Source organism: Coregonus lavaretus, assembly GCF_964263955.1.
Source record: "Coregonus lavaretus genome assembly, chromosome: 36".
In the NCBI taxonomy this organism is placed as follows: Eukaryota; Metazoa; Chordata; class Actinopteri; order Salmoniformes; family Salmonidae; genus Coregonus; species Coregonus lavaretus.
In genome coordinates, this window is record NC_140023.1 from 27,229,633 (window position 1) to 27,243,001 (window position 13,369).

At 43.7% G+C, this 13,369-nt stretch overlaps 2 protein-coding genes across 3 annotated transcripts; one reads left to right on the forward strand and one right to left on the reverse strand.

Moving 5' to 3' along the window:
* The first annotated feature begins 400 nt into the window (after positions 1–400).
* On the forward strand, positions 401–5,885 carry fuom (fucose mutarotase). 2 transcript variants are annotated; one of them, XM_084153130.1, is made up of 6 exons: positions 401–677; positions 4,332–4,400; positions 4,809–4,879; positions 4,964–5,062; positions 5,140–5,213; positions 5,616–5,885. In XM_084153130.1, the coding sequence occupies exons 1-6, from the start codon at positions 407–409 to the stop codon at positions 5,680–5,682; spliced, it is 651 nt and encodes a 216-aa protein (XP_084009256.1). In that variant the 5' UTR covers positions 401–406; the 3' UTR covers positions 5,683–5,885. The 2 variants fall into 2 exon arrangements, with proteins under 2 accessions (XP_084009256.1, XP_084009257.1); XM_084153131.1 differs by lacking the exon at positions 401–677 and adding an exon at positions 1,038–1,200.
* Positions 5,886–6,008: 123 nt separating this feature from the next.
* On the reverse strand, positions 6,009–11,930 carry LOC311110736 (uncharacterized protein). The gene is made up of 4 exons (XM_084153296.1): positions 11,879–11,930; positions 8,859–8,925; positions 7,106–7,143; positions 6,009–6,869 (listed from the first exon to the last, which is right to left on the reverse strand). Exons 1-4 carry the CDS (start codon positions 11,884–11,886, stop codon positions 6,179–6,181), a joined length of 804 nt encoding a protein of 267 aa, XP_084009422.1. The 5' UTR covers positions 11,887–11,930; the 3' UTR covers positions 6,009–6,178.
* Between the last annotated feature and the right edge of the window lie 1,439 nt (positions 11,931–13,369).

A 13,369-nucleotide genomic window follows, 5' to 3' on the forward strand; every position in this document is an offset into this window, starting at 1 on the left:
AGGGAGGCAACAGAGGCACATTTATGGTGGTGAGTTGTATCTCCAGTGGTGCTGTTACATGTTGTATTTGTCTTAAACAGCTGGTAAAAAAGGAGGACTATGTTTCACCGGTCACTGGTACAGTAAAAGCTAAGAAACGCTTAGCCTCTACGAATCTGAGAGTGGAAGACTCGTCTCTCGTCTCTAACATCTTTGTAAACAGTCCCATCACAAGTCAGACTGTTGAATAAACTTCATTTGAACGTACTTTACCTATTGTCTGCAGATTTTTTCCTTATGTAGGAGGTAATCGGTGACAAAATATCTACAGAGTAGTGTTATTAACCCGACTTTCAGTACGCTGGTCTGTATGTCGGTTTGTATTTTCAACGCTGATGCAATTCGCATGGGACTTGCACAATACAGTATGTCAACAATGACCGAGTTTAACCGAAGTACGGACCAAACATTGTCCCATGCAATCAGCTGGCAAATTTCACAAGCACTTCCAGCTGATTGCGAGGGAACGCGTTTTGGTGTTTACATACATATTGTGCATCATGTAAAACGCGTCAGGAGATGGAAAATACAAGCGACAGAACCTACCGGCGCCACAAAAATTCTGGTGAACAACATTTTCCTGTGGTTACCCTATCTCCACTTCCTACAGCCAAAAGGACCAACAGCACAGACAACCGGTAAAGTATGTTTAAATATAATTGTATTCAACATTCTGGCCTGTAGAGACTATTGCATCTTTTTTACAGCAACTTCTTTCAGACTGATATCATGGAGTAACCATGGTAACAGTCTGATATTTAAACAAAGACACGCTGTACTATAGTTGCCTAGGTTATGTGTCAGTAGCATTACTGCCTGTATGTGTAAGTAGCAGGGGGTGCGTGCTCGCGGTGATGTGGGGTGCGTGCTCGCGGTGATGTGGGTTGGTGTGGCTGAAATGCCAGGGCTGAATCTTTGTCCCAGTCCGCCCCTAAAGAGGGGCGTGCCTTCACTGACTGTAGTTCGGCAACCTGTGTTAGACCAATCAAATAGCCTACAAGCACGCTGATCTCATGACTTACTTCCTGGTCGTCTTTTTCCTTCTGTGAAGTGTCTGTGTTATCGAACCTGCAACTATGGTTATTCTAAAAGGAATACCGTCCATTCTGTCGCCAGAGCTGCTGTTTGCCCTGGCCAAGATGGGCCACGGAGACGAACTGGGTAAATAAATCAGCTAGCTACACTCATAAGAACGAACCTAAATGTGCTGGTTCAGTGAAGGTCTGTGAACGTCACCTGTTGTCAGGATCTTGTTGTCAGTAGTGATGTTACGTTTGATACGGGAGCTCCGATGCATGCGTCGAAATCGCTAACGCGTTTAACAAACGACTGTGTTTTGCGCAAAATAGTATGCAGCATCATCTGGATATGTGTGCAACAAAAGTTCAACATTCACCTTCTGCTACCATTTCTGTCAACCCGTTTACGAATACAGTTGACGCATACATTCGAAAAATCCAATGTATGCACCAAAAAGAACGCACTGCAACTACCTCTGCAAAGCAATTTTGCAACGCAAACGCAGCGTTCCATTGGAAATTAATGTACTTCTGGTGTCCCAAAACGCAAAACACAGTCGGTGTACTTAAAACAAAGTAGTATGCCTATCAGAGTTGCCAGGTACAGGTGCAATTTCTAAGACATTGACCAGTCAAAACCCGGGCAAAAGGTCTGAAAACTAGCCCAAATAGTTTTTCCACAGCAAGAGAAGAGTGGCCACATTTATACAAGAAACCTTTTTTCCATAACGTTATCGTGCCAATTAAGAAGGAATGTCGACGTAACTTATAAGGACTTTAGAAACATGAATAGCTTGGCAATTTAGAGGTAAGAAGTGCTTGTGTTTCCTGCTTGTGTTTCCCAATAGCCTGCTGGAGTAGGCTACTGAGGATGGCGTCGTCATTTTAATCACTGAATTACATATGAATAATATGTATATGAACTGAATATGCTTGTCAACAACAGCCAGTGTTTATTATATATATTTTTTTACCTGTAGCCTATTCTGACTGACTGTTACCTTCAATCTAATGCTTTCTAACAACTGATCGGCAATTGCGATAGAGCTTTGATACCTTCAAATGTAACTAAACGTAGCCATTAATAGTTGCAAAATAACACAAGGCTACAACAACAATACAGGCTATTTATTAAATCTGTTTGCCAGTGGCACAAATTAATTTGCAATGACACCATCCCTACAGTGAAGCATGGTGTTTGCAGCATCATGCTGTGGGGATGTTTTTCAGCGGCAGGTACTAGGAGTAGTCAGGATCAAGGCAAAGATGAACAACTCGCTGGTTTGTATCCCCGAGTTGGCAAGGTGGAGAAATCAGCCATTCTGCCCTTGAGCAAGGCAGTTAACCCCCAACAACAACTGCTCCCTGGGTGCCGGTGATGTCGATTTAAGGCAGCCCCCCGCACCTCTGATTCGGAGGGGTTGGGTTAAATGGTGGAAGACCCATTTCGGTTGAATGCATTCAGTTGTGCAGTTGTACAGAGAGATCCTTGATGAAAACCTGCTCCAGAGCGCTCAGGACCTCAGACTGGGACGAAGGTTCACAGGACAACAACCCTAAGCACACAGCCAAGACAACGCAGGAGTGGCTTCGGGACAAGTCTCTGAATGTCCTTGAGTTGCCCAGCCAGAGCCCGGACTTGAACCCGATCGAACATAGCTGTGCAGCAACGCTCCCCATCAAACCTGACAAAGCTTGAGAGGATCTGCAGAGAAGAATGGGAGAAACTCCCCAAATACAGGTGTGCCAAGGTTGTAGCGTCATACCCAAGAAGACTCTAGGCTGTAATCGCTGCCAAAGGTGCTTCAAAAAGGCACTGAGTAAAGGGTCTGAATACTATACTATAAATGTAATATTTCCATTATTTATTTTTAATGAGCAAAAAATTCTAAAAACCAGTTTTTGCTTTGTCATTGTGGGGTATTGTGTGTAGATTGATGAGGGGAAAAAACGATGTAATTCATTTTATAAGGCTGTAACCTAACAAAATGTGGAAAAAGTCAAGGGGTCTGAATACTTTCCAAAGGCCGCAGCGCAACTTAGAAGTAGCCTAAAAACCAGCAAACCGCAACCAATATATTGTCACCCCGACATCGTTTTCAAATTTGGCCAAATATGTGGTAAAACCACTGACATGGCAACCCTGGTGCTGGCGCATGTATCGTGTTATTAGAAGCACGTAATCAATGACGTCCGAAGTTTCGTTTCGTCGAATAACCACCTGATTGGTTTGGTATTGGTTTCGGCAGAGATCATTTTGAGGAGATGGGGAAACTCCATTGGAATCGTACTAACGCTGATTGTGTATGTTGCCCATGCGTCGTCAATGGGCCTTGCGGTGCATTCTGGGCGCTTTTGGGACAAGCAGAGCTCTCCTTCAAGAAGTGACTGGGAATCAATTGGGCGCTAGCTGAAAAACCCAACATTAACTTGAATTTTGTCAACAAGAAGTACAACATTACAAATATTTTATGTTGTTCTTGTCTATTACCGTTCTGTACTTTGTCATATTTGTAAGTTTTTTGTGGACCTCAGGAATGTGCAGAAGCTAATGGGGATCTGCATAAACTAAACCACTTTGTTGATTAAAGCCTCGAGTAATGAACCTATTTTCGACACAATTGGCAGGAATGCCTAAATGCTTCAGGAAGCTTCATTTCCCCATCACTAGTGTCAGTGCAGGTCTAGGAATCCAAATTGACCACATGTAGCCTAACCAATTGGAATTGCGAACGTGCATAAAGATGGCAGTATTCAGATATGACATCATTGTTTTAGCACCATCCACACTGAGTTTTTAAATTACAGCGCGTGATATGGTTCAATGTAACAATAAATCAGCATATTGTTTTTTCAAATTGCCGGAGTCTTGAAGCTAACATTGGGATAATGTATACTCTGCTAATGACCATACAAAAAAAGAGTAAAGGAGAGCAATGTACAATACGGCGAACGTAGCAAAACAAGGAATTTGTGGTAAGTGCATGGGGGCCGCCATCATTATGCATTTCCACTATTGGCTTTTGTCTCTAAACTCCTCAAACCTAGGCTGTAGGTTTATACCACTCAAGCAAAGTGAAATGCAATAGTCAATAGAACACAATACAGTTTTAGTTTATCCCCCATCCAATCAATCTGGCAACTTCTGTTTAAAAAAATATATAATTGTCAACTGTCAACTCATTACTCAACTCAAACTCCTGGCTGCAGATTTAAGTCCCCAACAAGGACAATAAAGATATTTATATATTTTAATTGATTGTCTCATTACAGTTCTGGCTGATACAAACTTCCCTACCTCCTCCACCTGCACCTGCGGTCCCATTGAGATCCGAGCTGATGGTAGGTGTATAGTTAACCTTTACTTAACCAGGAGAACAGAAAAAACACTCTGGGTACTTATATTGTGTAGTACCGGTATGTAGTATACTTATATAATGTATAGTCTGTAGTGTTTCATTGAATTAAAGTTAGGGTTGTGATGATTTCAGTATCGCAATATTATTTTCCATGGCAAAAATGAAAACACGATGTATGTAAAATATTGTGTTCTTATAGCATGGAAAATAAATAAATGTGTCACTGGATGACAACAAATAATTTGTTTGTTTCCAACATTAGGGCTGTTTTCCTAAAGAAGTTAAATCCGCTTCGTGTTTTGTTTCCTTGCCAGTGTTGCCACGATACTGGCCCTAATTAAAGAGTGTGTTGTATTGTATCATATGGTCAGTCTCTGTGATTTTCCTGCAGGTCTAGGGGCTGCTGAGCTTTTGGAGGCCATTTTGAAGCTATTGCCCCTGGATACCTACGTCCCCAGCCCGGTAGGACCCCAGGAACTGGATATGTCAATATGTCACATCTGGAAATCTAGCTGGACAGAGACCAATTGTTTTGTGTGTGTGTAGGCTGCCGTAATGGAGTTGGTGGACAGTGACAAAAAAAGGGGACTAGCCACTCCGGTATGGGACATCTTCAGACAGAAGCTGGCACATGCTGGGGTACAGGTGAGTGGATAGGGGTGAAGACATACATTCACACATACTTAAATGTTGAGTAAAGTTATTGTGTGTTCTGTGTCCAGGCTCCTCTAGAGAAGGTGGAGAGATTTGCTTTCTATGAACGAGCCAAGAAAGCCTTTGCTGTTGTAGCAACTGGGTGAGATAAAGGTTTTTCTCTCTTTGTGTGTGTGTCTGTGTGTGTGTGTGTGTGTGTGTGTGTGTGTGTGTGACATGCATCGGTGTAGATTAGTGGGGCGGCAGGTAACCTAGCGGTTAACAGCGTTGGGCCAGTGACCGAAAGGTCGCTGGTTCGAATCCCAGAGTTGGCAAGGTGGAGAAATCAGCCATTCTGCCCTTGAGCAAGGCAGTTAACCTCCAACAACAACTGCTCCCTGGGTGCCGGTGATGTCGATTTAAGGCAGCCCCCCGCACCTCTGATTCGGAGGGGTTGGGTTAAATGGTGGAAGACACATTTCGGTTGAATGCATTCAGTTGTGCAACTGACAAGGTATCTCCCTAGTGTAGTGTGTGTTTACTGTGTCACTCTCTCTCTAAACAGGGAGACAGCACTCTATGGGTGCCTGATACTGAAGAAGGGAGTCATCCCGGGTGAACTACTAGATTGACACACACAATGACTGTCATCGACGGGGCACAACCAAATTTTGCATTACCTAACAAATTACCTAAGAATTTAAGTTTGCGTGTTTCTGAAAAACATCTAGATTTTCTTAAAAAATATATATATTATTTTAATGTTGATGTCAAGATCCATCTGAAATGTAATAAGCAATGTATCAATTGTAAATAAACAATATAGTGATTTTGCTATTCGTATTCCATGTGAATGATTGTTAAGTAGATACAAGACAGATACATTACAGAAGAGGTTACAGGTGTCTTTAATGTCATAGAAGATCGACTTATACAGTACTGGTTATTAAACATATAATAAACTGTTAGAGCCATACAGTGTTAGATAATATACTTCTATAGTCACTCCCAAGTGCATTTAACCCATTACTGTATGTACAAGCTTTTAACTGTATTTGATTGGATGCAGTAGAGCTGAAGCTGACAGTCAGAGTTAGGGGGCAGATATTATGGGTCTTAGGTGTTTAATTAATGATGATAGAGGTCATCCAGGTCCTCCTCTGGTTGGCTGTACATCCTCTGAGAGGGCCAATCGGCAGACTGCTGCATGTCCTGGCCCCTCCCAATCACCTGAACAGGTACAGGCAGGTCACCATGGTAGAGGTCATCCCTGTCCTCCTCTGGCATACTATGACCCCTGACCTCTGCCCCTACAGCAGAGAGTTCCCCCTGGTGAGGCACGTCCACTTGAGGCCCGTCTCCCCCCTTCATCTCTGGATGGTAGAGCTCGTCCCAGTCCTGTTCAGGGTGCCGTGGATCCACCAGGCCTGAGAAGAGATGAGAGATGTTATCTAGATCTATCCCAGCCTCCTGGTAGTACTTGGTGTTATCCTCCTCTATGGGCTCTGTCTGGATGGCCACCCCAACGAAGGTGTCCTCTGTCTGAGGTCGGGCTCTAGCTAGGTCAGCCTCCTGGGGCTGCTCCATGGATGGGTGGTACAGATGGTCCATGTCCTCCTCGGTTGTGGAGTATCTGCCTTTGACTACCTCAATTTCTACCTCTTTTTCTACCTTCTGTCTCTTCCCACCTCCCCTGTCCCCTCTCATGTTCTTCCAGATGGGCATGACAGGGTTGATGTCATTGTCAGTAATGTCCATGTTTTCAGGAGCCTCCACCTGCTTCAGCCCCAGATCAAACATCCCCTTCTCCTCCTCAGACCTAGAGAGGGAGTGAACAGTGAAGCATTATTACTGGGTGGAGGGAGGGAAACGCAGGCCGGGATTCAATCTGTATAACGCTGTGGACAATGTTACCGTGTTTGTGGAAATCGCATTCAAGGTAAACGGTGCATTGTCGACAGTGCGATTGGATTGCATCCCGGCTTTAGGCTGATGCACAGGTCTGCATCGTTTATTATATATGAACCGAACGATAACAGAACAGAGAGGACTCACATCAGAGTCTCCTGGACTGCAGACTCAGCCACTTTACCCTGCAGGAGAGAGAACAGAAGACTGGTGCATAGGAGAATAATAGTACCTAGGACACTGAAGAGAGGCGAGTACATACACTGCTGTTGAAAAGTTTGGGGTCACTCAGAAATGTCCTTGTTTTCGAAAGAAAATAAAAAAGATTGTCCATTAAAATAACATCAAATTGATCAGAAACACAGTGTAGACATTGTTAATGTTGTAAATGGCTATTGTAGCTGGAAATGGCTGATTTTTAATGGAATATCTACATAGGCGTACAGAGGCCCATTATCAGCAACCATCAGTCCTGTGTTCCAATGGCACGTTGTGTTTGCTAATCCAAGTTTATCATTTCAAAAGGCTAATTGATAATTAGAAAACCCTTTTGCAATTATGTTAGCATAGCTGAAAACTGTTGTGCTGATTAAAGAAGCAATAAAACTGGCCGCCTTGAGACTAGTTGAGTATCTGGAGCATTAGCAATTGTGGGTTCGATTACAAGATCAAAATGGCCAGAAACAAAGAACTTTCTTCTGAAACTCATCAGTCTATTCTTGTTCTGAGAAATGAAGGCTATTCCATGCGAGAAATCGCCAAGAAACTGAACATCTTGTACAACGCTGTGTACTACTCCCTTCACAGAACAGCGCAAACTGGCACTAACCAGAATAGAAAGAGGAGTCGGAGGCCCCGGTGCACAACTGAGAAAGAGGACAAATATATTAGAGTATCTAGTTTGAGAAAAAGACGCCTCACAGGTCCTCAACTGGCAGCTTCATTAAATAGTACCCGCAAAACACCAGTCTCAACATCAACAGTGAAGAGGTGACTCTGGGATGCTGACCTTCTAGGCAGAGTTGCAAAGAAAAAGCTTAGAAAAGATTAAGATGGGCAAAAGAACACAGACACTGGACAGTGGAAGATTGGAAAAAAGTGTTATGGACAGACGAATCGAAGTTTGAGGTGTTGGGATCACAAAGAACAACATTTGTGAGATGCAGACCAAATGAAAAGATGTTGGAGGAGTGCTTGATGACCTATGTCAAGCATGGTGGAGGCAATGTGATGGTCTGGGGGTGCTTTGGTGGTGGTAAAGTGGGAGATTTGTACAGGGTAAAATGGATCTTGAAGAAGGAAGGCTATCACTCCATTTTGCAACGCCATGCCATACCCTGTGGACGGCGATTGATTGGAGCCAATTTCCTCCTACAACAGGACAATGACCCAAAGCACAGCTCCAAACTATGCAATAACTATTTAGGGAAGAAACAGTCAGATGGTATTCTGTCTATAATGGAGCGGCCAGCACAGTCACCGGATCTCAACCCTATTGAGCTGTTGTGGGAGCAGCTTGACCTTATGGTACGTAAGAAGTGCCCATCAAGCCAATCCAACTTGTGGGAGGTGCTTCAGGAAGCATGGGGTGAAATCTCTTCAGATTACCTCAACAAATTGACAACTAGAATGCCAAAGGTCTGCAAGGCTGTAATTGCTGCAAATGGAGGATTCTTTGACGAAAGCAAAGTTTGAAGGACACAATTATAATTTCTATTAAAAATCATTATTTCTAACCTTGTCAATGACTACATTTCCTATGCATTTTGCTGTATTTCCTATTCAAACTCATTTAATTGATGTTTTCATGGAAAACAAGGAAATGTCTAAGTGACCCCAAACTTTTGAACGGTAGTGTACATTAAAGTGGTGTTATATTTATGCAGTCTACGGTACATACCCAGGACTTGTATGGCTTGGCTGAGTTGCCATAAACCAGTAGAGAGATGCAGATCAACGCAGAAATTCTGAGAGGAAGAGAGACATGATCATCAACTGACTATTGATGATGATTATTAAACTGATTAACTGACACCTGATTCACTGTGTTCTGATGTAACGTGTATCAAATCAAATCAAATTGTATTTGTCACATGTGCTGAATACAACAGCTGTAGACCTTACAGTGAAATTATTACTTACAAGCCCTTAACCAACAATGCAGTTTTAAGAAAAATACATGTTAAGTAAAAAATTAAAATTAAATAACAAATAATTAAAGAGCAGCAGTAAAATAACAGTAGCGAGGCTATTTACAAGGGGTACCGGTACAGAGTCAATGTGCGGGGGCACAGGTTAGTCGAGGTAATTGAGGTAATATGTACATGTGACTATGCATAGATAATAAACAGAGAGTAGCAGCAGCGTAAAAGAGGGGGTGGGGGACAATGCAAATAGTCTGGGTAGCCATGATTAGCTGTTCAGGAGTCTTATGGCTTGGGGGTAGAAGCTGTTAAGAAGCCTTTTGGACCTAGACTTGGCGCTCCGGTACCACTTGCCGTGCGGAAGCAGAGAGAACAGTCTATGACTAGGGTAGCTGGAGTCTTTGACAATTTTTAGGGCCTTCCTAGTATAGAGGTCCTGGATGGCAGGAAGCTTGGCTCCAGTGATGTACTGGGCCGTACGTACCACCCTCTGTAGTGCCTTGCGGTCGGAGGCCGAGCAGTTGCCATACCAGGCAGTGATGCAACCAGTCAGGATGCTCTTGATGGTGCAGCTGTATAACTTTTTGAGGATCTGGGGACCCATGCCAAATCTTTTCAGTCTCCTGAGGGGGAATAGGCTTTGTCGTGCCTTCTTCACGACTGTCTTGGTGTGTTTGGACCATGATAGTTTGTTGGAAATGTGGACACCAAGGAACTTGAAGCTCTCAACCTGCTCCACTACAGCCCCATCGATGAGAATGGAGGCGTGCTCGGTCCTCCTTTTCCTGTAGTCCATAATCATCTCCTTTGTCTTGATCACGTTGAGGGAGAGGGTGTTATCCTGGCACCACACGGCCAGGTCTCTGACCTCCCTATATGCTGTCTCATTGTAACGCCAAGGTAGTGGGTTCGATCCCCGGGACCACCCATACACAAAAATGTATGCACGCATGACTGTAAGTCGCTTTGGATAAAAGCGTCTGCTAAATGGCATATTATTATTATTATTATTATTGTTGTCGGTGATCAGGCCTACCACTGTTGTGTCATCAGAAAACGTAATGATGGTGTTGGAGTCGTGCCTGGCCATGCAGTCTTGGGTGACCAGGGAGAACAGGAGGGGACTGAGCACGCACCCCTGAGGGCCCCCCGTGTTGAGGATCAGCGTGGCAGATGTGTTGTTTCCTACCCTTATCACCTGGGGGCGGCCCGTCAGGAAGTCCAGGATGCAGTTGCAGAGGGAGGTGTTTAGTCCCAGGGTCCTTAGTGATGAGCTTTGAGGGCACTATGGTGTTTAACGCTGAGCTGTAGTCAGTGAATAGCATTCTCACGTAGGTGTTCCTTTTGTCCAGGTGGGAAAGGGCAGTGTGGAGTGCAATAGAGATTGCATCATCTGTGGATCGTTTGGGGCAGTATGCAAATTGGAGTGGGTCTAGGGTTTCTGAGATAATGGTGTTGATGTGAGCCATGACCAGCCTTTCAAAGCACTTCATGGCTACAGACGTGAGTGCTACGGGTCTGTAGTCATTTAGGCAGGTTACCGTAGTGTTCTTGGTCACAGGGACTATGGTGGTCTGCTTGAAACATGTTGGTATTACAGACTCAGTCAGGGACAGGTTGAAAATGTCAGTGAAGACACTTGCCAGTTGGTCAGCGCATGCTCGGAGTACACGTCCTGGTAATCTGTCTGGCCTTGTGAACGTTGACCTGTTTAAAGGTCTTACTCACATCGGCTACGGAGAGCGTGATCACACAGTCGTCCGGAACAGCTGAATCTCTCATGAATGCTTCAGTGTTGCTTGCCTCAAACCGAGCATAGAAGTAATTTAGCTTGTCTGGTAGGCTTGTGTCACTGGGCAGCTCGTGGCTGAGCTTTCCTTTTGTAGTCTGTTATAGTTTGCAAGCCCTGCCACATCCGACGAGCGTCGGAGCCGGTGTAGTACGATTCAATCTTAGTATTGACTCTGCCTGTTTGTCGGTTCGTCTGAGGGCATAGCGGGATTTCTTATAAGCGTCCAGGTTAGAGTCCCGCTCCTTGAAAGCGGCAGCTCTTGGTAAATAGAGTGGTCTACAGCTTATCATGAGATACTCTACCTCAGGCGAGCAAAACCTTGAGACTTCCTTAATATCCGATTTTGTGCACCAGCTGTTGTTTACAAATATACACAGACCGCCACCCCTTGTCTTACCGGAGGCCGCTGTTCTATCTTGTCGATGCAGCGTAAACGCCGCCAGTTGTATGTTATCCATGTCGTCGTTCAGCCACGACTTGGTGAAACATAAGATATTACAGTTTTTAATGTCCCGTTGGTAGGATAACCTATATTTGTGATCGTAGCTCGTCTATTTTGTTATCCAATGATTGTACATTGGCTAATAGGACTGATGGTAGAGGCAGATTACCCACTAGCTGTCGGATCCTTACAAGGCACCCCGACCTACGTCCCCGATATCTCCGTCTCTTTCTCCTGCGAATGACGGGGATTTGGGCCTTGTCCGGTGTCTGAAGTAAATCCTTTGTGGCCGACTTGTTAAATAAAAAATATTTGTCCAGTACAAGGTGAGTTATCGCTGTCCTGATATCCAGAACCTCTTTTTGGTCATAAGAGACGGTTGCAGAAACATTATGTACAAAATAAGCTACAAATAACATGAAAAAACACACAATAGCACAATTGGTTAGGAGCCCGTAAAAAGGCAGCCATCTCCTCAGGCGCCATTCTCATGTTCTATATGGCAATGGTTTTCCCCTGAAAGTACAGAAAGAGGTTCTTACCTGAACATGATGTCTCTGTGAAGTGTTCTTCCTGTGTGTTTCTCAGCTGAGATTATAGTCTTGGTGACACACACACACACACACTTGTCCTGACACACAACAGAACAAAGGTTGTATAATAAACTGATTTCGACCTTTGAACTCACCCAGTTATTCAGTATTATTAGCCATGTTGGCTGTCATGTTTGGGTTGTATGGCTATGTAATTTGTATAGACTGTTTAGCTTTGTGTATAAACTATGAGGAAATCGTTATGTGGAAAATGAAGAGTCATAAGTGACATTTTAACCTCGCCATCACCACTACTACACACTACAGAGGCTCTAACTGTCCTTCGTCTGTGACAGATTTAAATGATAACACACAGGGACAAAATAGTTATACATTTATGTGTGGAATGGATTGTATTTTGGAAATATGAAGCCATTTATGCAAGTCTGACATACTGCTGCTGAAGTTGAATTGGATATGATTGTTTCTGTCTGACACACTGGGGCCAGCCCGCCCAGCCCAGATTCTCTATGGCAGCATAACAACACAGTGAGATGAATTATTAACCATCTATTTTATCTGATGTTACCATGGTCTAACATTCTAACAGCCTTATCACCACTGTGTCACTGTAGCTAATTACACACACACAAACATCTTTCAATCCCCCCCTAAGCACACACACCAGCCTAGTCTCATTGACTTGATGTAACATAGTAAATGTAAATCCGGGACACTCAAATTAGTATGATATGTTACGTTTGGTATGGTTGCATAAGACAGAAGGTTACTTATGGCAAGAACGAAAAGAGGAGCATTTTAGCTAATTAGGAACTTTGCAACTACTTACTACTTTTTAGCTACATTGCAGCGACTTGCTAACCCTTCCCCTAACCTTAACCCTTTAACCTAACTCCTAACCGTAACCCGTAACCCCTAGCCTAGCTAACGTTGCCACCTAGCTAACGTTAGCGACAACAAATTGGAATTCTTAACTTACCATACTTATTGGAAATTTGTAAAATATTGTACGAATTGCAATTAAGAAACGTAACATATAATACTAAACGGAGGGAGACAGATTTACCTTTACTATGTTACGTCTACCACTGAGTACAGGTTGCACACACACATCCCTGCACACACACACAGGGTGGGAGAGATTGGATGCAGATGGATGTGGCTGTTATCTTGGTGTGTATGTGTGTGTGAAAATTATCTTTCTCTACATCAAAGTCTTCTGATAAGTTAAACCCTAGAAGACAAAACCATCAGCTATCCTAGCTATGATAACCAACTAACCATAATCAACCATGGCATACTGTTATTTCCTCAGGACTATAATAATAATATGCCATTTAGCAGACGCTTTTATCCAAAGTGACTTACAGTCATGCGTGCATACATTTTTACGTATGGGTGGTCCCGGGGCTCGAACCCACTACCCTGGCGTTACAAGCGCCATGCTCTACCAATTGAGCTACAGAGGACCACACTATC

Coding starts and splice junctions, on each gene's coding strand:
- fuom (XM_084153130.1), top strand. CDS start 407: ATGTCAACAATGACCGAGTTTAACCGAAGTACGGACCAAACATTGTCC. Junction 4,401..4,808: donor CATTGAGATCCGAGCTGATG/GTAGGTGTATAG, acceptor ATTTTCCTGCAG/GTCTAGGGGCTGCTGAGCTT. Junction 5,214..5,615: donor TTTGCTGTTGTAGCAACTGG/GTGAGATAAAGG, acceptor CTCTCTAAACAG/GGAGACAGCACTCTATGGGT.
- LOC311110736 (XM_084153296.1), bottom strand. Junction 7,144..8,858: donor CCAAGCCATACAAGTCCTGG/GTATGTACCGTA, acceptor TCTCTCCTGCAG/GGTAAAGTGGCTGAGTCTGC. Junction 6,870..7,105: donor GCAGTCCAGGAGACTCTGAT/GTGAGTCCTCTC, acceptor CTCCCTCTCTAG/GTCTGAGGAGGAGAAGGGGA.